The sequence below is a fragment of the Hippocampus guttulatus genome, chromosome 16, assembly GCF_054856545.1.
Source record: "Hippocampus guttulatus isolate MCC_2025c chromosome 16, RoL_Hgut_1.0, whole genome shotgun sequence".
NCBI classification, from domain to species: Eukaryota; Metazoa; Chordata; class Actinopteri; order Syngnathiformes; family Syngnathidae; genus Hippocampus; species Hippocampus guttulatus.
In genome coordinates, this window is record NC_141276.1 from 4393819 (window position 1) to 4415786 (window position 21968).

Below are 21968 nucleotides of genomic sequence, written 5' to 3' on the forward strand. Positions count from 1 at the left end.
TTACGAGATCAGCTTTACGAGCTTCAAAGGAAAACGGGCGCGCAGCGAATGCTTTATTATCATTAAAATAAACCTTTACAAAGGAATACGCAGAGCTTGACGGAATTCTTCTTCTGCTATGCTTTTAAGATAACATCATTTACTCTTGCAACGGTGTTACTTTTTCACCTTAAGTCATGATGATATTTTCCCATGCCTTCATTTGCACATCCCTATTTTGTGGCGGCGGACTTGGAGACAATTTCACAAAGGTGAACGTGGCAGCAGCATGACATAATTGTGCACGCTGTTTGAGCTGAGGAAAAAGCACCGCAAGCTATTTCCCCCGACATACACATACGCACTATTATAATTTGGCAAACAGATTCTGCGGGGTGGAATAATATTAATGCGCATGCTGGTTTTTTAAAATATGATTTTAATGCCGGTCTTTCTGAATGGGTTGTGTTCTATTTCAATCTGGCGGCGGAGTCGGAAATTCATTTTTTCAAACAGTCATTCTGAAAAAAAAAAGAGATGACAATAAAAACCGGAAACATATTGCTCACTTTTGCCTGAATGTGCCGGCACACCTTTATTTAAATACTGAAACCAATCACACGTGATCTATATGCAAACCATTTCATGGGAACCAGATTAAAATAATGCTCTGGGCATGAATTGTGGCATATTTCATATCGTTATCTTGCTGCTTCAGCACTTCTAATAAAAGTAAAGCTAGCTGGTAAAAGTCAGCTTTAAATTTTATTACGCTGAGTGTTCACCTCTCCTTGGTCTCACGGTGAAAATGGATAAATCATGAACAGTGTGTGCGTGCGTGTGCGTGTGTGTATAATGGAAGGCATTAATCTAGTGCAGAGTCAACGTCGGGATTTACCTCCTTGCCACTGCGGATTATTAAACTACATGCTGAAGGTTTACATTTTTCTACCTTTTTTTTTCAACAGGACTGAATCTGTGGATTGGCTGTTTTCCGTCATTTGCTAAGGTACGGTCCGCTGAAAGCACAATTAAACATTAATGTCCTGACTTTTTTTTTTTTTGACAGACACGCAAAAAATGGTTCTTCTACTTGCTGATTTCGCTTTTAAATAGTAATGATCAAAGGTGAGTACGTCCTGGCTTTTAAGGAGAATGGAAGATGATGACAGATGAAACCTAAAACACGCTTGTGATCACTCCAAGGCAAATTTGGGATTTTATTTTGCATTCGCCTGATGTACTAGTACCACTATTCATTTTGCGATCCGGACCTCGGTCATGGCGGCTCACGTGATCAAAAGCTCCTCTACTGCACATTTGAGAGTCCTCTCGCCGAATTGCTTGCACCAGCAATGAAACTGTTCCTCCGCTTCCAGAATTCGACTTGGGCTGCCCTTCTCTGCATGCAATTCACATTCGAGGTGTGTAGCGGGAGCCACTGGAGCATCGTCTCGGCCGGCCCCTTATCAAAAGCAGAGCGAGCAAGTCCGCAGAAGGTGAGCAGATAGAATGTTGAAAACATAAACGGAAGCGCAAGAGCGCTGAGGCAGTGAAGACCTCCACCAAGGCTGAAAAAATCGTCCCCCGTTAAAGTTAACGGCATCCATTTTTGGTCATAAGAACTCCATTTACAGATTTGAAATCAGGGAATTAGACGTGACAGTCCCCACTGACTGATGTCTTGGTCATTTCTTAATTGATCTATTTTAGATGTTAAATTTTATGAACTGGCAAACGTCAAAGAAATGTGCTGATTTGGCCCCCCTTCGACACGAGTGGTCAAGTCACATGTGCTCAGCGAATGACGCATATGGCCTATACGTAATACGCGCGCGCATCAACTGAAGAAGAAGAATTCTCACGGGAAGCTTATTTATAAAACGCATGGATGCACAGAGAATCACTGATGTTGTACGCAGAGCCGCAAATTAGAACTCAAAATGTTCCGGTCTGGCCCTTTGCAGGAGAAAAATGGTATTTTTGTGTCAGACATTACTATGTAGATCTGCGGTTGTCCATGCATGACTGCATATGAGCACAGAAGCATGGCTTCTCTTGATTGCGAGGATGTGCGGCGCGCCGTTATTTATTCAAATATAGAGTTTCAATATTTGATTTCTCATGCTGAGGCTTTGTGGAAAAGTGGGGTGAAGGGAAGTGCCTTAAATATTTGATCAAATGCAGGTAACTCATACGAGCTTGAAGATCGCGTCGGGTGACGGATCGCTGCCCAAATATCTCATCGGGAGGTAAAACTTCAAACCCGATTTTTCAGCATTCCGCGCTAAAGTCTTGGATCTTCAAGTTAAAAGGAATTCAGCCAAACAAATATTGTTTCGGAATTCATCTCAGGCAAGCTGAATGTGACAAATGCATACAACGGATGTAAAGCAGGGACATGCTAAGTTTCACTGCTTAGCAAGATTAGAATCGAGCCTCTTTTCATTAATCAATTTAAGAAAACCACTGGCCCTGAAACAGATTTTATTCAACTTTTCACTTTTAGAGATTCCATTGAGGATTCTTTTTTTTTTTCCAGCGGGGTTAATTATTGTTTAAGTATTGAAGACACTGTCACCTTTTATGTCAGATAAACATGAGACGTGTTTATTCAGAGCAGATTTTAATGAAGCTGCGGGGGCAACGTTGCGGGCAGTTTTTGCATTCAAATTGCTCCCCAAATACTTCATTTAGTTTGGTTCATTTTGTGAAAATGTTTTTCGTTTCTGTAGCCGGGATTTGCCAGCTGCGGCTCTCTGGTTTATGGAACACGCCCGTAATTTCCTTCTGATCTTTACGCCCGAGGGGAATTCATCGAGGGTCGATCTGGAAGGCTTTTCTCAAGGTTATGAACCTTGCTAGTTTCCATGTAGTCATACTCACTCAACCATATCAGAGCACACTCTGGAGTCTCAACACCACCTCCCCCCCCTCCCCCCCTCCCAACAACACACGAGGCCCGGCTGCATTTATCAGCTGAGAGAGTGTTGACAGAAGGTGCACTGCAGTGTCTCTATCAGTGCCACACCACTGATTAAGACTTCTTCCTCCTGATTCTTATCTGTGGAGCAGACATAAGATCTCCATCTGGCTTTCCAAGTCGCTTCTGACTTGAAGTGGGGGGCATACACTTCAAACTTATAATTCATTCATATGGCTGGGGTGAGTTTAGACTGAAGTGGATGGTGCTTAGGAGTCCCCAATACGTGGCAGTTAAAAAAAACAAAACATTTTGAACCAACCCCCATGGACCGTGGAATGTTTCAGACTCATGGCAATTTGCGCTTCGGTCTGGCTCTGGCTGTGAATCTTACACCAAACGAGAAGATTGAGTTATGTCAGCTTTGTTGCCTCCTTTGCACAAACACCCATTTAGTAATCTAACCTGAATTGAATTTCATTCCCTCGGTCTCATTTTCATAATCGGCATGCTCTTTATCCATTATGTCCTCATCACTACCTCGCTTTGCAAACAGGCACAAATGACAACACAGAACGTTATTTGCTACAAATAAATATGCGGAGTAAGGACAGGCTTACCCTTTTATCCTTTTAGCTCGCAATCAGTTATAGATACAGGTATGACCCCCCCCCCCCCCCCCCCCCCCCCCCCCCCCCCCCCCCCCCCCCCCGCCGCAAAGACACATACATCACGATCGCGACTCCACTCTATTTATTTTTTTTCCTCAGAGGGCTTTATTGTCCCCTCAGCCCTTTGCCTCCTTTCTTTGACACTGTATGTGAAGACTAATGAGTTGGCCGATAACAATCTACCGTGGCCACCGGCTAAATCCTCTCAGTAGATGAATGCAATGTAGCGCAACCACCTTTGCTAACAAAACACCTCCTGTTAGGTCATTATCAGCACTAGGTCCAAGCATTGCCAGCGCAGTACAAAAATTAGGCGAAGCTAGGAGTGATTAGAAGAAGAAAAAAAAACCTTAAGCATTCCTCCAGTTAGCACCGACCTAAAGGCAAATTTACATTCCGGTAAACTAATGTCCACCTCGTATGGAGCGCAAGGCTATCGACATGCAGCTACGCAGCAGGTAATTATGAAGTTATGCAGAACTAACTCGACTTTAATTGGAGCAGACAAACCGCTCGTATGAAGTGCTGGATGACATCAGCGCGTGGATACGGAATGAAAGGCAACTCGGGTGGCTGATTGAGACAGTAGCGCTCAACAATTCCTCCAAGGAGACGATTGAAGGAAGCGCATAAAACCCATCAAGTCAAGAGTCATCATCCCAGGTAAGCATCATTCCCAGTGTGCATATAAACACCGTGAGGTGGATTACAATGAACCTTCTCACGGAATAATAAGTGTACAACAACAGTGTATGAAAAGAGAATTGTAGCTTTTTATTCCTCCTTTTTTGCCGTCTTTGCACGCTGTCCTAGTTCTACTGCCAGATGCACGATTGACTGACCGGTGAATGACCTAACGAATATTGAAATGTGTGTGAGTGTGTGTGTGTGTGTGTGTACTATTTGATGATGTCCAACATTATTTTGAGATTTTTCGAGAGTAATCCGAAGACAAACATACAGCAGAAAGATTAAAAAAAAAAAAAAGATAAATGTCAGTGTCGACCACATTGCTCCGGGGTTTAAAGTGCTTACACACGCAGTCACATTAATACAAGACAGGAGGAAGGAGGCTTGGGGGATTTATGTTTTGTTTTATTTATTTTTTTAAACAGCATTCATTCATCTCTGTCATTCACTTTGACAACTCACAAGTGAAGTTGTCACATTGATTCTCTATATGTCACTTCCCCTCCGCCAATTACATTCCCACTAAATTATTCTGTTCAGTCTTTGTGAAAATTGCAAGATGACAACATCAACCTTTCGAGAGTGCGCCGTGCCCCCCTAAGTATGCCAACCATGAATCATATTGCAGTTACATACCATTAACATGCATGCCCAATTATGTCAAACACAGCGCAGATAAGCCTGGAAATCAGGTTGGGGGAGTAGAGAAAGAGAGAGAGAGGAATGCAAAAACGTCTTCTCTCCCCACTGCCATTTTCAAAGTCTTCTTTGAGTGGTGCCCTTTATCTTCAACTCCCCTCAGCACAGGAGAGCTCCACTGAGACCGGAGCAACATCTGCGTGAAAGCCGTATGATCCAACCCAGGAGAGCGAGCCCGGCTTGGCCTATCTTGACTTTCTAACCATAAAAGATGCAAGCGATGGAGATGGAAGAGCGGGCATCATTGAGGTTACATGAACCTGTGTGTTTCACACTTACGTGCATCCGTAGTATGACAGGACACGCGTCATGCGATGGACTGGTCATTTTGATGTAAATGAGGCCTTCCCTTAATCCAATTAGGTGCTAAATATGGACACAAGATTCATTGCTTATGCCGGTTTCTATGCGCACGCATAAATATACAGAGCCTAATTTATGCATGCGAGTATCAACTGATTCATATGGGCACAGAACCTCCTGGTGTAACACAACAGCACTATCTTCTGTCCCCCCCCCCCAAAAGTGCACGAGTGAAGCACACTGAATCCCAATGACTGATTGTTTCCCTCCCTCTCCCCCTTAACTGATGACCACCTGCTGTTTCACGGCGATCCATAATCATTTGTTTCCTCCAATGAATGTGCGTATAGAACTCCAAATGCGGTCTATCTGCTTTGCTCTTTCATTTGTTCATCACTACAACAAAACGAAAGAGCCTCACGAGCAAATAATGGTCTTGCTCATCCCCTTATCTTTTTCCTTCACACTCCTCTTATCTCAGGATGTTTTCTCGCCATTACCTCGTCTGCCGTCTCCGACTGCCTCCCATCTCAATTCTATTCCTCCTCTCTTTTGCTTGTCTCTGACATCATAGCAACCGCAGTGTATGAGCCATTTTTTTTTCTCTTCCCCCTCCATCAGTCTACGTCACCGTATCAAAAATGACAGAGGCAGTCAGACAGATGAGGAATGCAGAGGCACACACCCACACCATATGACACGGAGGGTGCATGCAGGGGTTCTGCAGGCCGTGGGCAAGGTCGGCTTTGGGCTGCAGCATTTTTATTGATGTGACTCACAGTGGCATGGTGCAGCGAGATGAGTGTTGAAGCAAAGCGAGGGGGTTAAAATAGCAGAAGCGCCATTGTGAAAGAGTCAAGAGTGCTGAGGTGGGAGGAGGAGAGGGAGGGAGGTATTTAAGAAATACACTCACCAATTTGTACATTATTATTCATACAATGGGTTCATTTGCTCGATCCCCACTAATGAGAGTCGATACATGAGCTGCATAAACAAGTCTGCCTTGCCGACGACAGGAGCAGTCAACGTGTTTCTTAAACACAGCTTATTAATGTAGTTGTTTGCAGAGGGGTTGAACTGCAATGCAACAAGAGTGTCACACTTGAGTGTGCACGTGCACAAAAAGGCACAAAAAATAAGAGTGTCCGCTCATGACTTAATGGAAAAATTGTATAGATGGAATTCTATTAATTCTATTTACTATTCTACTGCGAAAAGAGGCACTTCTGTATTTCACGTGTGATGGCGGTGGACTGAAGATATGCGTAAGTATATGCCATTTTATGATGCTAAGTTGTTTTTTTTAATCTCATTGGCTCAACTGTAAACAACGAGTTCGGAGAGCGAACACACTAGAGACACCTTGTGGTAAAATAGAGTATGGTTCGACATTAATCAGCAGTGAAGTTCATGAAAGTCATGGTTTGATCGATTTTTTTTCACCTAACTCAAGTTGGTATTTTAGCATCACGATCGTCAAAAGTACCCCTTTTATTTATGGAATATTAACTGTTAAAAATTACTAAGAAGTACAAACGAAATGACTTTTGGCATTTTAAGGTGTTTTTTTCTTCTCTGCCAATTTTATAAAATGCCCTTTTTGACAATTTGGATATTAAAAAAACACGAAAAAGTCATGGTTTGATCGATTTTTTTTCACCTAACTCAAGTTGGTATTTTAGCATCACGATCGTCAAAAGTACCCCTTTTATTTATGGAATATTAACTGTTAAAAAATGACTAAGAAGTACAAACGAAATGACTTGGCATTTTAAGGTGGTTTTTTTCTTCTCTGCCAATTTTATAAAATGCCCTTTTTGACAATTTGGATATTAAAAAAACACGAAATAGTTTGCCTCTTTTATCAACTTAAATAGTAGGCCTATCGCTGGTGAGAAGAAAAATAAAATACCGGTAGCTCATCAAAATGAAGTGTTCCCATTGCTTTGCACAACCTTGTGAAGTGGCAAACAAAAAATGATGAGTACAGAAACTGAATACTCATTCTTGTTAATTATTTGTCGAGTCAATTTTTACTTGAGTAGTCGAAGTAACAGTGGGGTCATTTCAGTATTTTTTTTTCAGGAAACCGCTGGTTACGGTCACAATATCAGTGGTCATATCGTTATTTTTTTTTTCAGTTGTGAGTACACAACACTGTACGTTGAGATGGCATGAATGAGGGAGGAAATGAATGAACGAAAGATTTGTGCGACGTCACCTCTGGCTGCGCGGAAGGATACTCAGATGACGACGTCACGGGGACGTTTAGTTCCGGGATTTGGGACTATTTCTCCCGAATGGCGGCTCAGGAGCAAGCGTTGAAAGGTGTAAGGATACAGCGGAGCTCCACGTCGCTAGCAGGTGCACAGTCGTTTCGTGAATTTTTAAATCCCTTGAGACGCACGTCATGGCGCCGCTTTCGGCGTTTCCATCTTTCCCTTCATGGTGAACAACGCGTCTGCCGCTAACCACACGCCTTTGTTTACACTTGACGAATGTCACGGTGAGTTTGGCTAGCTGGCAATAATGTGCATCCTGAAACGTAATTGCGAGCCATATGCTCATGCTAGCTAACAGCTGACACTTGCATGAACACATTGCAATGGTTTCTGACGCGCATGCGACCAACAGCACAGTTTTGTTGTCTTGTGGGTTCTCCGGGCTTACGTGCGGTCTAAATGTGACGTCCATGTGTTTGTGTAGGGTTTGGAAAACCGGACTGGCATGAATTAAAAGTAACGCTATATTTAGAAAGAGTAAGACTGTTTTGACGTCATTCGGGGGACCTGGGGTCGTTTTACGTCATCTAATGATGCTCTTGGTCGTGACACGACTTGTAACTCATGTGGTGGTTTCTTCAAAACAAAGTGACGGTAGAAAAGCTTGTGAAGCTGCGTGTAACAATGTTCCTGATCTGCATCCTGTTTCGACGTCACGGAACAATCCTTTTGAAATTGCAGTGAGTGTCATTTCCACTATTTCCCCGTGCACGGTGATGAGGAAATGCCATACGCATTGAGACTGCGCGTGTGTCTTTAAGAGGAGAGACAAAATAATAATAATCTGGCCCCATTATTGGCCATCCATCTCCAGATAAACATCTTGCTTTTGTAATTGTGTGGGTGGACGTATCCATTTGACGAGATGAAAGCATGAGTCACCAGTGTTAGGCTTACCCTGCTTGCGTGCTTAAATGGAGAACGACAAAGTCACATCCAATGCACACACTCGGCAGAACCTTCTTGCAGCACGTTGATTTTTTTTTTTCTCCAGGGTAAACAAAGGCGAGCACAGTCACAACGATACATAGTTGGACAAGACTTCCCTCAAGTCAGCTCTCTATTCTAAAGAACTTGACTTCCCTGAAGATAATTATTTTGCAGGTGACTCTTTTGGACGGACTGCTGTATTTGTGCCACATGTGTGCAACCGTTGGTAGGAGAGGTTCCGTCACATTGGATTTCTTGGCACGTGATTAAAGTGCATGTCAGGGCCTGGCTCTCAAATCCCAATTCTTCCTCTGAGTTACACATCCCCTGAAGCTGCTTGGCTCTGCTCCCATCCTCAAATTGATTTCTCATCTCTCTTAAGTCCTAAATCCTCCTTTGGATGCTGCTGAATGAGTCATTTCTGCCGCTGCGCTGGTTTGTTTGAGTGTGGTTGCATGTGTGAATGAGTCCACTTCTGACGGTCCTTTCCAATTTTTCTTGCACTTACACACACCTTTGTTGCCATGCATCATCCTCAAAGTCGTTCCGTCTAAAAGTAACACCGGGTAAGGCAGGCGTAATTTTTTGTAATATTTTACCTTTATTCTTGTGATGATATTATTGTCCATATTATTGTTGTTTTCAGAGTGGGTCCAGAAATTAGCTTTTTTTTTTTTTTTAAGGTTCCAGACAGCTTTAGACATTTTTTACCCACTTTTACGGATTCACAAAATGAACATTCTAAATCTGGAGAGCCAGCGTATAGAAATGATGCCGAAATCAATGTTACCTCCTGTCACAGCGCTGAAGAGAACCACAACTTTGTCCGTATGTTGGTGGAAGATCTGCTTGCTGATTCCGCCAAAGGTCGAATAATATGCAAAGAAACCGACTGTGAAGAAAAGTTGAGCTTATTAATGAGCCTCTTGTGAGAGCAGCAGTCACGTGGTCGCGAGAGGCGGGCTCGTCCTTTTTCTTCTCCCTGCCCTTTCATTCTTTTCATCAGTCTGCTTCTTTGCCGTGCCGCGAGACCTTCATGTTCCGATGAGCAGCCAATAGAACCGCCTTTTGTGCTGATTTGTGTTCAGCAGATCCCGGAGCGACTGCCGCACCTGACGTCAGAGTGACTGCAGTCTTGGAATAGAAAAGGCATCACCCTAGAATCCACGTACCATGTCAGGTATTGTTTAGTCCATCTTCAAAGCGCGCCCGTCTGCTTACTTACGGTATTTAATATGAGTACACGGTTCTTCGGCAAGCTTGATTGCTTTGATGTCTTTATTTCAGGGGCATACACTCCGGCTCCCGGCGGGCCCTTCTCGGCTCTCACGCCAAGCATGTGGCCCCAGGACATTTTGGCAAAGTACCATCAAGTAAGCGCGTGACTTCCCGTGCACATATTGTTATTATTATTATTATTATTTTTTTTTTTAAATCAGTGATGATCATCAGGTGTGCCACGGAGAAATTAGACAATTTCATTTAATTGGTCTGTAAAGACGACAGAAGGTACATCCTGTAATTAACCTTTGCGGCCACTTTGTCTGATTTGCTGTGGCGTGAGATTTTAATTTTTTTTCCCCCTAATGTACATGTGCCTTGGTTGCATAACTTTTTTTATCATGTCAGGCACGCTGTCTCGTTTGTTTTCCTTCAAACCAAAGCAAACTGTTGTTTTGCCCTCCACAGAGAGACAACTCGGAACAGACTGAACTCAAGTACGATGAGTTTGGCTTCAGAGTGGACTTAGACGGTAAAGTTTAACCCGCACGGACATGCTCATTTCTTTGCGAGTGAAGTTCCTCTCATCCTCCCTGGGAAATATTTAATGGCAAATCAATTTGGCTTCGGATTAGTTGCATTGAAGTACATGTGATGTCGGCGTTATGACCGCAACTGGTCAGTATTTCTTTATACTTTATCCTCGCCCCATTGACCTTCTTTGGATGTTAGTCATGCTTTGCGACCGTCCTCTGATGATCACGTGATGATTTCAGGAGGCTCAAAACATTTCCAAGCATCCTCTTCTTATTGTTCATGTCTTGTATATTTCCCCAGTGTGGGACAAATAAAGGATATCTTATCTTATCTTATCTTCTCATGCAGCGACTGATGATCCCGATCCTTGGCTGGGCACCGAAGGCTCACCTCAGTGTGAAAACCCTCAGCAGAGGTTGCGCTGGCAAGCCCATTTGGAGTTCACGCATAATCACACAGTGGGCGACCTCACCTGGGAGCTCATCGCGCCGGTCCTTCCGCGCTCCGAACGCCTGCGCGCGCTCGTACTCGGTGGCATTCCTCATAGCATGAGGCCGCAGGTCAGCAGCGCCTCGTGCTATATTGACCCCGAAATGGGAAATTCGCGACTTTTTCGGAGAAACGAACGACGACGCGTGTCTTTTCGCTCTGCCAGTTATGGATGCGTCTGTCTGGAGCGCTGCAGAAAAAGAGAACCTCTGAAATCACCTACAAAGAAATCATCAAAAACAGCTCCGACGATGGGACCTCCACAGCCAAACAGGTGAGATCCCCGAGGTGAACGTTGCGGTGTTGAATGATAGTCGTGACCTGAAAAAATCCATCCCTTAGATAGAGAAGGACCTGTTGCGGACAATGCCCACCAACGTGTGCTTCAATAACCTAACAAGCGTCGGGGTCCCGAGGCTGCGACGGGTACTTCGAGGCCTGGCCTGGCTTTACCCCGACATTGGCTACTGTCAGGGAACTGGAATGGTGAAGGTCGATCTCCAAATATCTGCTTATTTCTTCGAGCTTTGTTTCAGCATCGATTTTTTTTTTTTGTTTAGGTGATTTCCTGTTTGTTGCTCTTCATGGAGGAGGAGGATGTGCTGTGGATGATGTGTGCTCTGATTGAAGACCTCCTCCCTCCGTCGTACTTCTCCTCCACCCTGCTGGGCGTCCAAACGGACCAGAGGGTGCTTCGTCAGCTCATTGTTCAGTACCTACCGGCCCTTGACCGCCTTTTGCAAGAGCATGACATTGGTATGGCTCGTTTAGCTCAATATGAAGCAACTTAAAAAAAAAAAAAAAAAAACGTAAAACTGTATTCTAAATGCAAGCGTTTCCTCCCTAGAGCTGTCTCTGATCACGCTGCACTGGTTCCTGACATCCTTTGCCAGCGTGGTGGACATCCGTTTACTCCTCCGGATCTGGGACCTCCTGTTCTACCAGGGCTCCTTAGTGCTCTTTCAAATCACGCTGGGCATGCTTAAGATCAAGGTACCGTCTTTTTATATCTTTCCTCAAAGGTTATCAAACGGCAAGATGAAATCTCTACGGTGTTTTTTTTTTTTTTTTTTTATAATCGAACGTTGCCGACTAATCCTCACAAATCCGTCTCCGCTGCCTCAGGAGGAGGAGCTCATATCGTCGGAAAACTCCGCGTCCATTTTTAACACGCTCTCCGACCTGCCGAGCCAGTTGAGAGACGGGCCTGCGGTTCTCGGGGAAGCCTTGAGGCTGGCGGGCAATCTGTCGCAGGACACGCTGGACGCCCACCGACACAAGCACCTCGCCTACATCCTCAACGAACAGGCCCAGCTCGACAGTGGAAACGTGCCGCTCAATTCCAATCTCAATAAGGTCAGTCGTTCAAGACCGGGCTTCAGCCGCTGAATTTGTTTTTAACGGCGACGTCGCCCGCTTTGCGTCTCTGTGCGTCAGCAGGTGGTGAGGAGACAGTCCCTGCGGAGAAAGTCCACTCTCAGCTCGCTGCTCTTTGGGGAGGATGAGGCCGAAGCGCTCAAGTCCAAGAACATTAAGCAGACCGAGTTGGTGGCGGCCCTTCGAGAGGCCATCACGCGCACTTCTGAGCATTTCCACTGTCTGGACCCACGCCACTCCAGCACTGTGAGTTCACAGCACCGCAGCACCGAATCAGGACGACGCTTGCAGAATATCCGATCCCGAAAACAAAGACATGCTGTCAAAAGATTAGATAGCTCACGAGATACTTTCGCCGTCTCACGAGGGGAAATGAAACGTCATGTTTTGAATGTGAAGTGTTCTGGCCATTTGTTTCCCACTGTAGGAGCTCACCCCTGACTACTCCATGGAGAGCCACCAGCGGGACCATGAAAACTTCCTGGTCGTGTCCCGAAACCGACGGAGACGAGCAAAGGCTTTGCTGGATTTTGAGCGCCATGATGACGACGAGTTGGGCTTCAGGAAGAATGACATCATCACCGTGAGATATGACGCACAAGCGCATAATATAGCGAACCCTGATGAGTGAAAGGAGCTGTGACCTTTTTAATTTTATTAAATTTTTTTTAACTGGCAGATCATCTCACAAAAGGACGAACACTGTTGGGTCGGAGAGCTCAACGGTCTTCGAGGTGCGTATGTGGATGCATTTCCCGTTGCAGTGCGCATACGCTCATTTTCCATAACTGCGTTGCTCTCAACAAACAGGCTGGTTCCCCGCAAAGTTTGTGGAGATCCTCGATGAAAGGAGCAAAGAGGTAAACTATTCACAAGTCGGCGGTGTCTTGATAGACCGGAGATTCTTTGCTTCTCGCTCCAAAAATTTGCTGCCGCCTTCTGTGTCTGCAGTACTCGTTAGCAGGGGATGACTCGGTAACAGAAGCTGTGACCGATCTCGCCAGAGGGACTCTGTGTCCGGCCCTCAAGGCCATCTTTCTGCACGGCCTTAAGAAACCTTCCATTTTGGGCGGGCCCTGTCACCCGTGGTTATTCATAGAAGAGGTACCGCAAATTCTCTCCCGCCAAATTTCATGCCACACCACCAACATCCTTCTCCCCCCTGCTCCCTGTCAGGCGGCCAGCAGAGAGGTCGAGAGGGATTTCAACTCTGTCTACTCAAGATTAGTGTTGTGTAAAACCTTCAGGTAAACGCACACACGCTTATTTGGTCGCAGTGGTGTAGATTTCCATTACCTTGAATTCAAGGTCATGGTTTTTATTACAGGTTAGATGAAGATGGGAAGGTTCTAACACCAGAGGAGCTCCTATATCGGGTGAGTAGTTTCTTAATGTACAGTCCAGTTCAAAATATGATTTTGGGTGATTCGATGGCTTGTGAGAAGTCTAAACTTTCCTGCATTAGAATGATCTTTCCCAGGAACCTTCAGAATTTTTGTACATTTTTTTTTTTTTTTTTTAAAGTCTGAGGGTCAACATTCTGCCCTCTTTAGGCGGTGCAGTCAGTCAACATGAGCCATGACGTGGCTCATGTTCAGATGGATGTCAAGTTCAGGTCTCTGGTCTGCGTCGGCCTCAAGTGAGTTCACGCACGCGCATGTGAGAATTAATTGTTTCGAATGAAAGTAAAAGTTTAAAAAAAAAACGAGTTGAATCGAAACATGCGCTTGCATCTTTTCCCCAACAGTGAGCAGGTGTTGCACTTATGGCTGGAGGTGCTGTGTTCCAGCATGGCGGCTGTCGAGAAATGGTATCATCCGTGGTCGTTCCTGCGCAGTCCCGGATGGGTTCAGATCAAATGTGAACTCAGGTCAGAATTTGAAGCAGTAGAACTTCTGGATATTTTCCTTCGATTTGTGAGGTTTCATGGATTGATGTTTGCTATCAATACAATATAGTTTACATACAGGAGTGAAGTAAAAGTAACTTCTCTTTCTACAGGGTCCTTTCAAAGTTTGCCTTCAGTCTTTCGCAAGATTGCGAATTACCGGAGCGGAAGGAGGTAAGCCAAGAGAGTTGCTGCAACGTAGAGGAGCAGAAGACTCGTGTGAAATGCAGAGGGGAGCACATGTTGTTTACTGGTTATGGATTTTTAAGGATTTACCATTCAGCAGGGACTTCACTTTGTTATTCCGGTCGTCATTGTCTCGTATTCTCTGTTCAGCCACTAAGCTCTCCATGTTATCTTTGAAATACTCTTAAAGTGTTCCAGCGTTTAGTCTGACGTTGCTGCTTTGGTCCATTCTGTTCTAGGAGAAGGAGCAGAGGCCACTGAAAGAGGGCGTGCAGGATATGTTGGTGAAGCATCATCTCTTCAGCTGGGACATTGACGGCTAGACAAAAAATTGGGCAAAAAACTGTATCCTCACATGAGTGTTCGCTGGTGTGAGACTTGTGTGTCTTTTGAAACATGTTTTTGTCGGATCCTTGGACTCAACATGGACTTTGTTGGACAATGGTAACACATTTCAATGACTATAAGCCTCCTGGTTGCCATTAAGGGTCACTGGTTTGTGTGAACTCAAGTGTGCGTGCATCAAGATGCATCCAATTTTATTTATTTTTTTTGTTCAGGGTGGTTTTGGAGGATGTTTGGGAAAAGTTTTATTATGGAGGTCAAACAAGGTGAAAAAGAAGTACAGAATCATCTGTATTCACTGGAATGCAGTCCTTACTTTCAGCCAGTTTGTTTTTTTGCTCCCCAACTAGTTGATTGGTGCACGAGGGAGGCTAGAGGGACATCCTCTTGTGAAGTGCAGCCACTGTTCTCTCACACCAAAACACTTGACTTTTCCATATCACCGACCAATACCATTGAAAGACCAAAACTGAATATTCCTTAAAGCTTGTAAATTTTGAAATTATTTTTCACAGAAGTTATCTCATATTACGCTAAATGTAAAGTGCCAAGTACAGCCTTTAGACTGTGTATATTATCATGTGTGTGAATGTGTGCTACCTGAACGGTGGTAGTGAATAATGCACGTTGAAGAAAAATGTGGTTCTGCAATCCAAATAAAATTATCTGATGAGATATTTTTGTTTTAAAAAATCATCATACACAAGACTGGAGCCTAATATTATATTAGTCACTCTCGATAAACAGTTTTTACATCGAGAACGGACCAATTAAAAAAAAAAACTATTGTGCAGCTCAGTAAAACCAATTTATTGAGATCTTAGTGGAGTAAATGTCACGTTACCAGTAGCAAGCTGTAACACAATAAGTACTAGAGTCCACAATTAGCACTGCAAACACTGCATGTCTTACAATCGTGAGCCACTGCTGGGGTGACAAGAACGAGTTTGCGATTCAGTTTGTGTAGGGTGGAGGCATGGTGCAGGAGTACTGGTGGGTGGAAGAGCGCAAGTAATACAAGGTGGAAAATTAGGAACATCAAATATCCAAGGGTAAAATTTTGCATATGTGCCAAATAATTGACAGTTATAAAATGTAACATCTTATATTAGTTTCCATATATTTAGGAGTGACAGGATATGTGCTCTGTGCTACATTCAGTTGTATACTTATCGGGTACGGCCAACAACTCCTTTACATATGAAGTATAAATAGTTCACAAAATGTTCTTTTAATTGCAATTTCACAGGCAATGCATGGGCGAGTGTCACATTTTTTTTTTTTAGCTGCACTTATTTGTTTGGACCCTTGATGGGGGGGGGGGGGGGTACTTCCCTCCCTCTCATGAAGCCACTTTGAAAAACGATTGTGACAAGCTAATCTCCACTCCCTCGTGTAAAACGATTCTCAACAGCGATGGCAGATCTGACAACAAAATGCAAGCTGCACACGTTTTGCGGGTGTAGCTCTGAACATTCCCTTTACAATAAAACCCTGGTATAAAAGGCAATGAGGAGTAAGACTGATGAGTGTTTTGCACTAAAGTAGCTGGAATGGAGTTATGGAGAGGGGGAGGCAAGCAAAGAGTTCAGCATCCTCCTGTTCCTGACGTGGAGGCTGCTGCTGCTGCAGAGATGTTCTGGCCTTTCCCTTTATGTCGCTGACCGCCTCTTCTTCTTCCACCTCCTCCCGTCTTTGGCTATACAAAAGAGAAATCAACATGAAAACAAAAAATGCACTGACTGCGTGCGCACAAGTGTAGCAGAAAATCAAACTTGTAGAAAACTCCAGCAAGAGCCCATCTTACTGAATCCCCCCGCCCCCACTCAGGATCACTGTCAGTCATGACCCACTTTACCTTGTTGTCTTTGTTGCCCTCCTTTAACTGAGGGTCCTCCTCCCCCTCTCCCTTCCGGGAGCCAGCCACGCAAGCAAAGGAGAGGGGAGAGCAATGATACACGATGTACGACACAGTGTGAATGGATGAATGAGACATTCCAAGAATAGAATTAAAAAGACAGAAGAGTTAACAAGTTAGAGAAGCAGTTAGCAGGGTGAGTTCACAACATAAAGAATGAGCAGAACCCCTCCTGTTATGCCCCCCCCCCCCAAACCACGCTTCTCACCTGTTGTGTCATGCTCAGGCCCGCCGACTGTGCTATCGTCAACCCGTCGTCTGCTGTTGCCGTGGCGCCGTCGTCTTTTCGAGCCGATGCCTTTTTCGTGGACTGCATTTTAATCTGTGGAGGTTTGGAGTTTGACGGCAAATTATTGGTGGACTGCAGGAGCTGAAAGGAATGCGATAGGGAATGGTTTTGATGGCGGGCGCAAGCAAATCTCCTGCCCTGAAGGTAAGGGCGTTTGATTTTCTGGAAGCATTTTGACAAAACGCCTGACCATGCCTTTTGTGTTACCTTTGTGATGGTCCCTACGGCTTTAGTGCGTCCCTCCCTGAAAACCAGCCTCTGGTCACAGTGAAGGTACTCGGGGGTCTTAATGAAGCGGAAGTGGACGGATGCCTTGTCCCCGGTCCGTAAGCAGTCTCTGTTCATGGACAAGATGGTGGCGGTCTGCCTTATGCTGCCACAATGGACTGTTGAGGAGAGTGAAAGACGTGTTATGAGAAGGTAAGCAACCGTTTCAACACAGTAGATAAACCTGTCGCTGAACAACAGAAACATAGCAAAACAGTAAGCGCTGACATTTATCAAAACTGTCCGTGACCCACCCATAGCCTGGTATCGGGGTGATATCGTAGTCGGGTGATGTAGCACAAGAATCTCTGCCTCAAACTCCCAAGTGGCCTGCGGGTTTAACCTCGGGGACACCATCACCATGCCTTTCCTTATGGTGGAACGCTTGATCTGTATCAAACAGGGTTACGGTGGAGGATCACGGAAATAATTGATCAACTACGGTATATTTTATTGGACTTTGGCTCAGTGGGCATTGAGGAATTTATCTGGAGACAAAGGTGGCCACTAGGGGGCGGTGTTTGCCCACTTACCTTTTTGAGCGCAAAAGAGGCAGTCTGGCCTCCCCGAACTTCCTTTACCGGCATTCTTTTGCGGTGGATTGATTTGACAGCGATGGAAATGAAGCTGCCCAAAGGGTCTGGCCCAAGTAGCATGGTGTCATTCAGACGTATCAGTCCACGTAAAGTAGTTCCTGATACTACTGTTCCAACTCCCTAAGACAGGCAATATGGGTGGAGTTAAGTTTTAGCGCTGACCACAGTGCTGTGGAGTGCTCTGGAAAATCATAAAATTTAGTAGACTGTCCCAAAATAATTGAGGAAAAAATCTATATTTTTTTCATATGTGACATAAATGAAATGTATTATTATTATGTAGTCACGGGCTAAACTGACGTGTATCCACCTGTTGCCATTCATACAACAGGACAATAGCTTTGTATTCCAGACTTAACACTGAGTTATTATTTATTCAGACGTAACAATGATGGTTGTAAAACACTGCTGTATAAATTACTGCACTGTTGAAATCACAGCCAGCAGACAATAAAATGGAAGTTTGCTGTTTGCAAGCGACACTCACGGGTACAGAGTAGGTGTCGTCAATCTGAAACTCAGCCGGCTGGTCGTCTCTGTAGCATGTGCGAGATGAGAGCAGGTTGAGAAACATCTTGAGCAGGTCCATGTTCTCTCCGGTCACGTTTGAGATTTGAAAAATGGGGCACATCCTACAGGAAGGCACACAAACGGAAGTTACTGAAGAGAGCTTCACTCTCGCAGTCTCAAAAGGAAACTGCCTCGGGGCAGATTTTGTACCTCTCTGAGCTGAAGTTGGATGCCGTGACTATGACGTCGTCCTTGTTCTGCACCAGGACGGGGATTTTCCTGCAACCGGGGGACTTCAGTAACCTCTGAAGCAGCTTTAATGTCTCTGTTAGGATCAGAGCACACAAAAAATGACGGCTTCCCTTCACATTTATTTTTAATCGCTCGACTTCAAGTCGAGGAATAATGTCCTGGTTATTTAGCCCCATGAGCAGTTAATTATGAATGTCTAAAGTAGTTTCGAATAAAATGTCCTCTCAAAAAATATTTTCCCTTTTCCTAAAATGTGTTGCACAATGATAATATGACAAACGAAATAAAGTGGCTACCACTGCACTCTGAAAAGAAGCAGCCAGCTAAAGATGTGACTCATAATTGCATACTTTTAGAGCACGCCTGCTTTTAACAACAGCAGATGGAGTATTCACATCTCAAGCGGAGACATTGTTGAGAACGTGAGCAAAAACGGGCACGTCGGACAACTTACCTTGAAGGATGTTGGCTGGACACATGTCAATTTTTGTCACCACCACAAACACGGGCACATTGAGGGCCAACGCCAGCCCCAAGTGCTCTTTGGTCATGCCCACAATCCCTGCATTACTGCCGACCTGACAAGGGCGATGATGAATCTTAAGATTAATCTTTTACTAATAAAGAGAACTCTCGGATGCCACTTCTTACCATGAGCATGCAAAAGTCTGGTAAGTGTCCAGTCATTCCAAACACGGTGGTCTTCAGGTATTTCTCGTGGCCAGCTAGATCGATGAAGGTGATCACTTTCGAGGACTTCTCGCAGATTTTGGTCCAATCCAGACTTCCGCCGTGGCTATCCGGTTTGTTCACGACCTAAACAAAGAGATCAAGTGGACAAGTTGACTCAAAATCTTTTCTCAGGATGATGTAGCTCGCTTGTACATCGCAACTGACAATATGACCAAAAAGAAATTGCTTTGTATTGTGCATGCAAAACTCTCTGCAACAGCAGATGATGAATCCAGTGAACCCTTTGTGTTCCTCTCGTAGGATATCAGCATTTATAGTCCAAAGCTGTCGCTGTCACCTGTCCTTCTTGGTCAAATCCGAGGATATCATTGCCCACGCTGCTGGTCCGGCCGCTTTCCATCTCGTGCTTGTGTCTGAAGAGTTTCTGGCGAGCGAAGCCTCTGCCGTTATCCAGTTCTCCATGTGTTAACACTCCTAGAAGAGTGCTCTTACCAGCATCCACGTTCCCAACCACTGCCACTCTAGGAGGGAAAGAAAAAAAAAAAACGTCATGCAGAAAATCTGTTGAAGCCCTTTAACACAACAGATAAGTCTCTGACCACTCACCTGACCTCCAGGAAGTCCAGCTCCCCCACACGTCGCCGTATCAAATAGTCCCGTACCAAACCCTCCGCCTCAGTGCGTTCCCTGAGCGGAATCAGATCAGAATCCAGTTGTGCACACATGGATCGCACTGTGGCCTCTGAAGCCTCCATGCCCTTTTCGTTGAGACCCCAGTCGCAACCATCTCAAAGAGGAAAAAGGAAACCATTCAAAAACAAGATCCAAAGTATGATTTATATCCAATTTTGGAATCGGATATGATGTTCAACAGCATGTGCGTCAAGGGAGTCACTCACCTGAACCCATCCCAACCACATAGATGGTCTCTCCAGATCCCTCCTCCATCCTGTCCCTTAGCTGGCTCAGTAAAGAGTCATACTGCTCTCCATTTGGACTGACAAGGGCCAGCTTTATTGCATGCGGTAAAAAAGGCAACAAAAAAAAAACATTGTTACAGTAATGTTGGGGTGATAAAACAAGCTGCTGTTGAAAAAAAATTCTAAAGTACTAAGTGGCAAAATTTATGGGGAAGGTGAATTTAAGAAAAAAAACTTCATTTCACAACTACAGCTGCCCCCTTCCCATGCGGTCATCTTTTAAATCATTGATAAAAGAGAGCATTACTACCACTGCTAGTAAAGCTACTCTTAAACTTTAAACACCTTATTTTACCTCAAATGCATTATGTGTGCCGTTTAGAAATTGAAAATTAAAATAAAATGATTAATTGACATGAGAGGATGCCCAAGAAAGTGATGCAACCATGTGCAATGTAAGGTGGCTGCTTCGTCAGTCTTTTGTGATGAGTAATTTGACCTCTGCAGCCAATTGAATATTATCACAACCACTATCCTCAGTTTGCATCATACCACCCGCTGAACCTGTACGACAAGAACCTAAAAAACAACAGACATTTGAGTGGGGGGCTCCGTTTGGAAAAGCAGCTCAAGCTGAAAATAACGCGCAAATTTTGTCAGTTGTCTTCAAATGTAACTCTCAAAAGATGCAAAGCATTTTTGTAATTTAATGCAAGAAAATGAGACCACAAACGGCACCGTTTGCCTCGATGAACTTCCATATGTTCCTTTTTGTTTAACCAGCTTGTTCGTGAACTCACCCTAACCTACGGTCACGTGTTGTTTATTATTATTATTATTATTATTATTATGTATCCCTGGCGTTCTCAACCACATAATATAGGTGTGGGCAGTTTAAACCACGTAAAACAAACTGTTGTTATTACAACACTATACTTTAATTGACATGTAACTTCATGTTTATTACTGCGGCTAGTAAAGCAGTCAGTTCCCAGCTACGCTGGCTACTGCGGCTAGCCTTCGCGACAGCTGGCTATCTCTGCGAAAGCGAAAGAACCCTTGCTGTACAGTGTTTGGTATTGTTCGTGATAAAATACACTCGGTTCGTAACATTAAACGCAACGTTGGCAAAACAAACACAACATTAAACGAAAATCTCATTCATTCGTTTTCACAAACAGCCAGCTAGCAGTAGCCGAGTGCCATCTCGGGCCTAGCTTCACCTTGCTCGTAAAGTCAATCCTTCGATCCTTGGGCTCGCCGTTGATCATGTCGCCGTCCTCGTAGAGTTCATCCCCGGGATCGTCCACGCATCCTCCCCGGTCGGGTGCGAAAATGCTCGCTGGGAGTAAGGCGTCGGCGAGCGCAGTGCTCGACTCGTGCGCCGTCGCTGCTATCGATGCCATTTCTGTATGCGAGAAGTGCTCTGGTAGATTTGTGTCGGGCTGTCGGGACTGTTTGGGATGATGGCTTGCTGAGAACGTCGGATAGCGACTAGCTACACGACGGACGCTCTTAATTTTGTAAACATTGCAAATGGAAGGAACGGGCTTTTGGTGAGCTGTCAGTTCGCTTTTCAAAATAGCACGTTACCGCCCTGTTGATAATAATGAGGGGGGTGTTGATGAATATGTTACATGCTCGCCAATGGTCTCTCTGATTGTCTTGAATATGCGAGCAGAGAACCAATGTCATGCAGGGGAGGTCGACCATGTTTCTGTAGCCTCCTCCTCTCATGGTTCCGAATGTTGTGTGTGCGTGTGTGTGTGCAACTCTTGGGCGTCATACGTGGCCAAACCTGCCAGTCAAAGTCTATTACAGTTTGATAAACACAAGGGCTAACCGGGAAATGGCAATCATCAACGTCAGTCACTTTAAAACCATCCGGTGCTCTGTCACAGAGGACGTCACCTTACCGTGACGTATGACTCCATCGCTGTCTTGGCCACCTATTTCTATGTATCGATCGATCGATATATCTGTCTGTCTGTAGTAGTGTAATT

At 44.7% G+C, this 21968-nt stretch overlaps 2 protein-coding genes across 11 annotated transcripts; one reads left to right on the forward strand and one right to left on the reverse strand.

Moving 5' to 3' along the window:
- The first annotated feature begins 953 nt into the window (after window positions 1–953).
- Window positions 954–15195, forward strand: sgsm3 (small G protein signaling modulator 3). 7 transcript variants are annotated; one of them, XM_086132503.1, is made up of 23 exons: window positions 954–988; window positions 1359–1478; window positions 4078–4236; window positions 9566–9657; window positions 9765–9850; window positions 10167–10230; window positions 10584–10795; window positions 10891–10998; window positions 11067–11210; window positions 11285–11480; window positions 11572–11717; window positions 11850–12080; window positions 12165–12347; window positions 12529–12684; window positions 12781–12835; window positions 12912–12961; window positions 13053–13205; window positions 13278–13348; window positions 13429–13477; window positions 13655–13740; window positions 13849–13971; window positions 14103–14163; window positions 14415–15195. In XM_086132503.1, the coding sequence occupies exons 4-23, from the start codon at window positions 9651–9653 to the stop codon at window positions 14496–14498; spliced, it is 2265 nt and encodes a 754-aa protein (XP_085988629.1). In that variant the 5' UTR covers window positions 954–988; window positions 1359–1478; window positions 4078–4236; window positions 9566–9650; the 3' UTR covers window positions 14499–15195. The 7 variants fall into 7 exon arrangements, with proteins under 7 accessions (XP_085988629.1, XP_085988628.1, XP_085988627.1 ...); XM_086132502.1 differs by lacking the exon at window positions 954–988 and adding an exon at window positions 1090–1107; XM_086132501.1 differs by lacking the exons at window positions 954–988; window positions 1359–1478; window positions 4078–4236 and adding an exon at window positions 7536–7629 and having other exon boundaries at window positions 9569–9657.
- A 111-nt stretch (window positions 15196–15306) lies between these two features.
- On the reverse strand, window positions 15307–21549 carry gtpbp1 (GTP binding protein 1). Of its 4 annotated transcripts, none has more exons than XM_086132507.1 (14): window positions 21189–21549; window positions 19945–20056; window positions 19652–19832; window positions 19383–19566; window positions 19004–19168; window positions 18807–18930; window positions 18311–18425; window positions 18078–18222; window positions 17528–17710; window positions 17249–17384; window positions 16935–17113; window positions 16647–16760; window positions 16379–16429; window positions 15307–16219 (listed from the first exon to the last, which is right to left on the reverse strand). In XM_086132507.1, the coding sequence occupies exons 1-14, from the start codon at window positions 21369–21371 to the stop codon at window positions 16109–16111; spliced, it is 1983 nt and encodes a 660-aa protein (XP_085988633.1). In that variant the 5' UTR covers window positions 21372–21549; the 3' UTR covers window positions 15307–16108. The 4 variants fall into 4 exon arrangements, with proteins under 4 accessions (XP_085988633.1, XP_085988636.1, XP_085988635.1 ...); XM_086132510.1 differs by having other exon boundaries at window positions 16647–16808; window positions 21189–21542; XM_086132509.1 differs by lacking the exon at window positions 16379–16429 and having other exon boundaries at window positions 21189–21548.
- Between the last annotated feature and the right edge of the window lie 419 nt (window positions 21550–21968).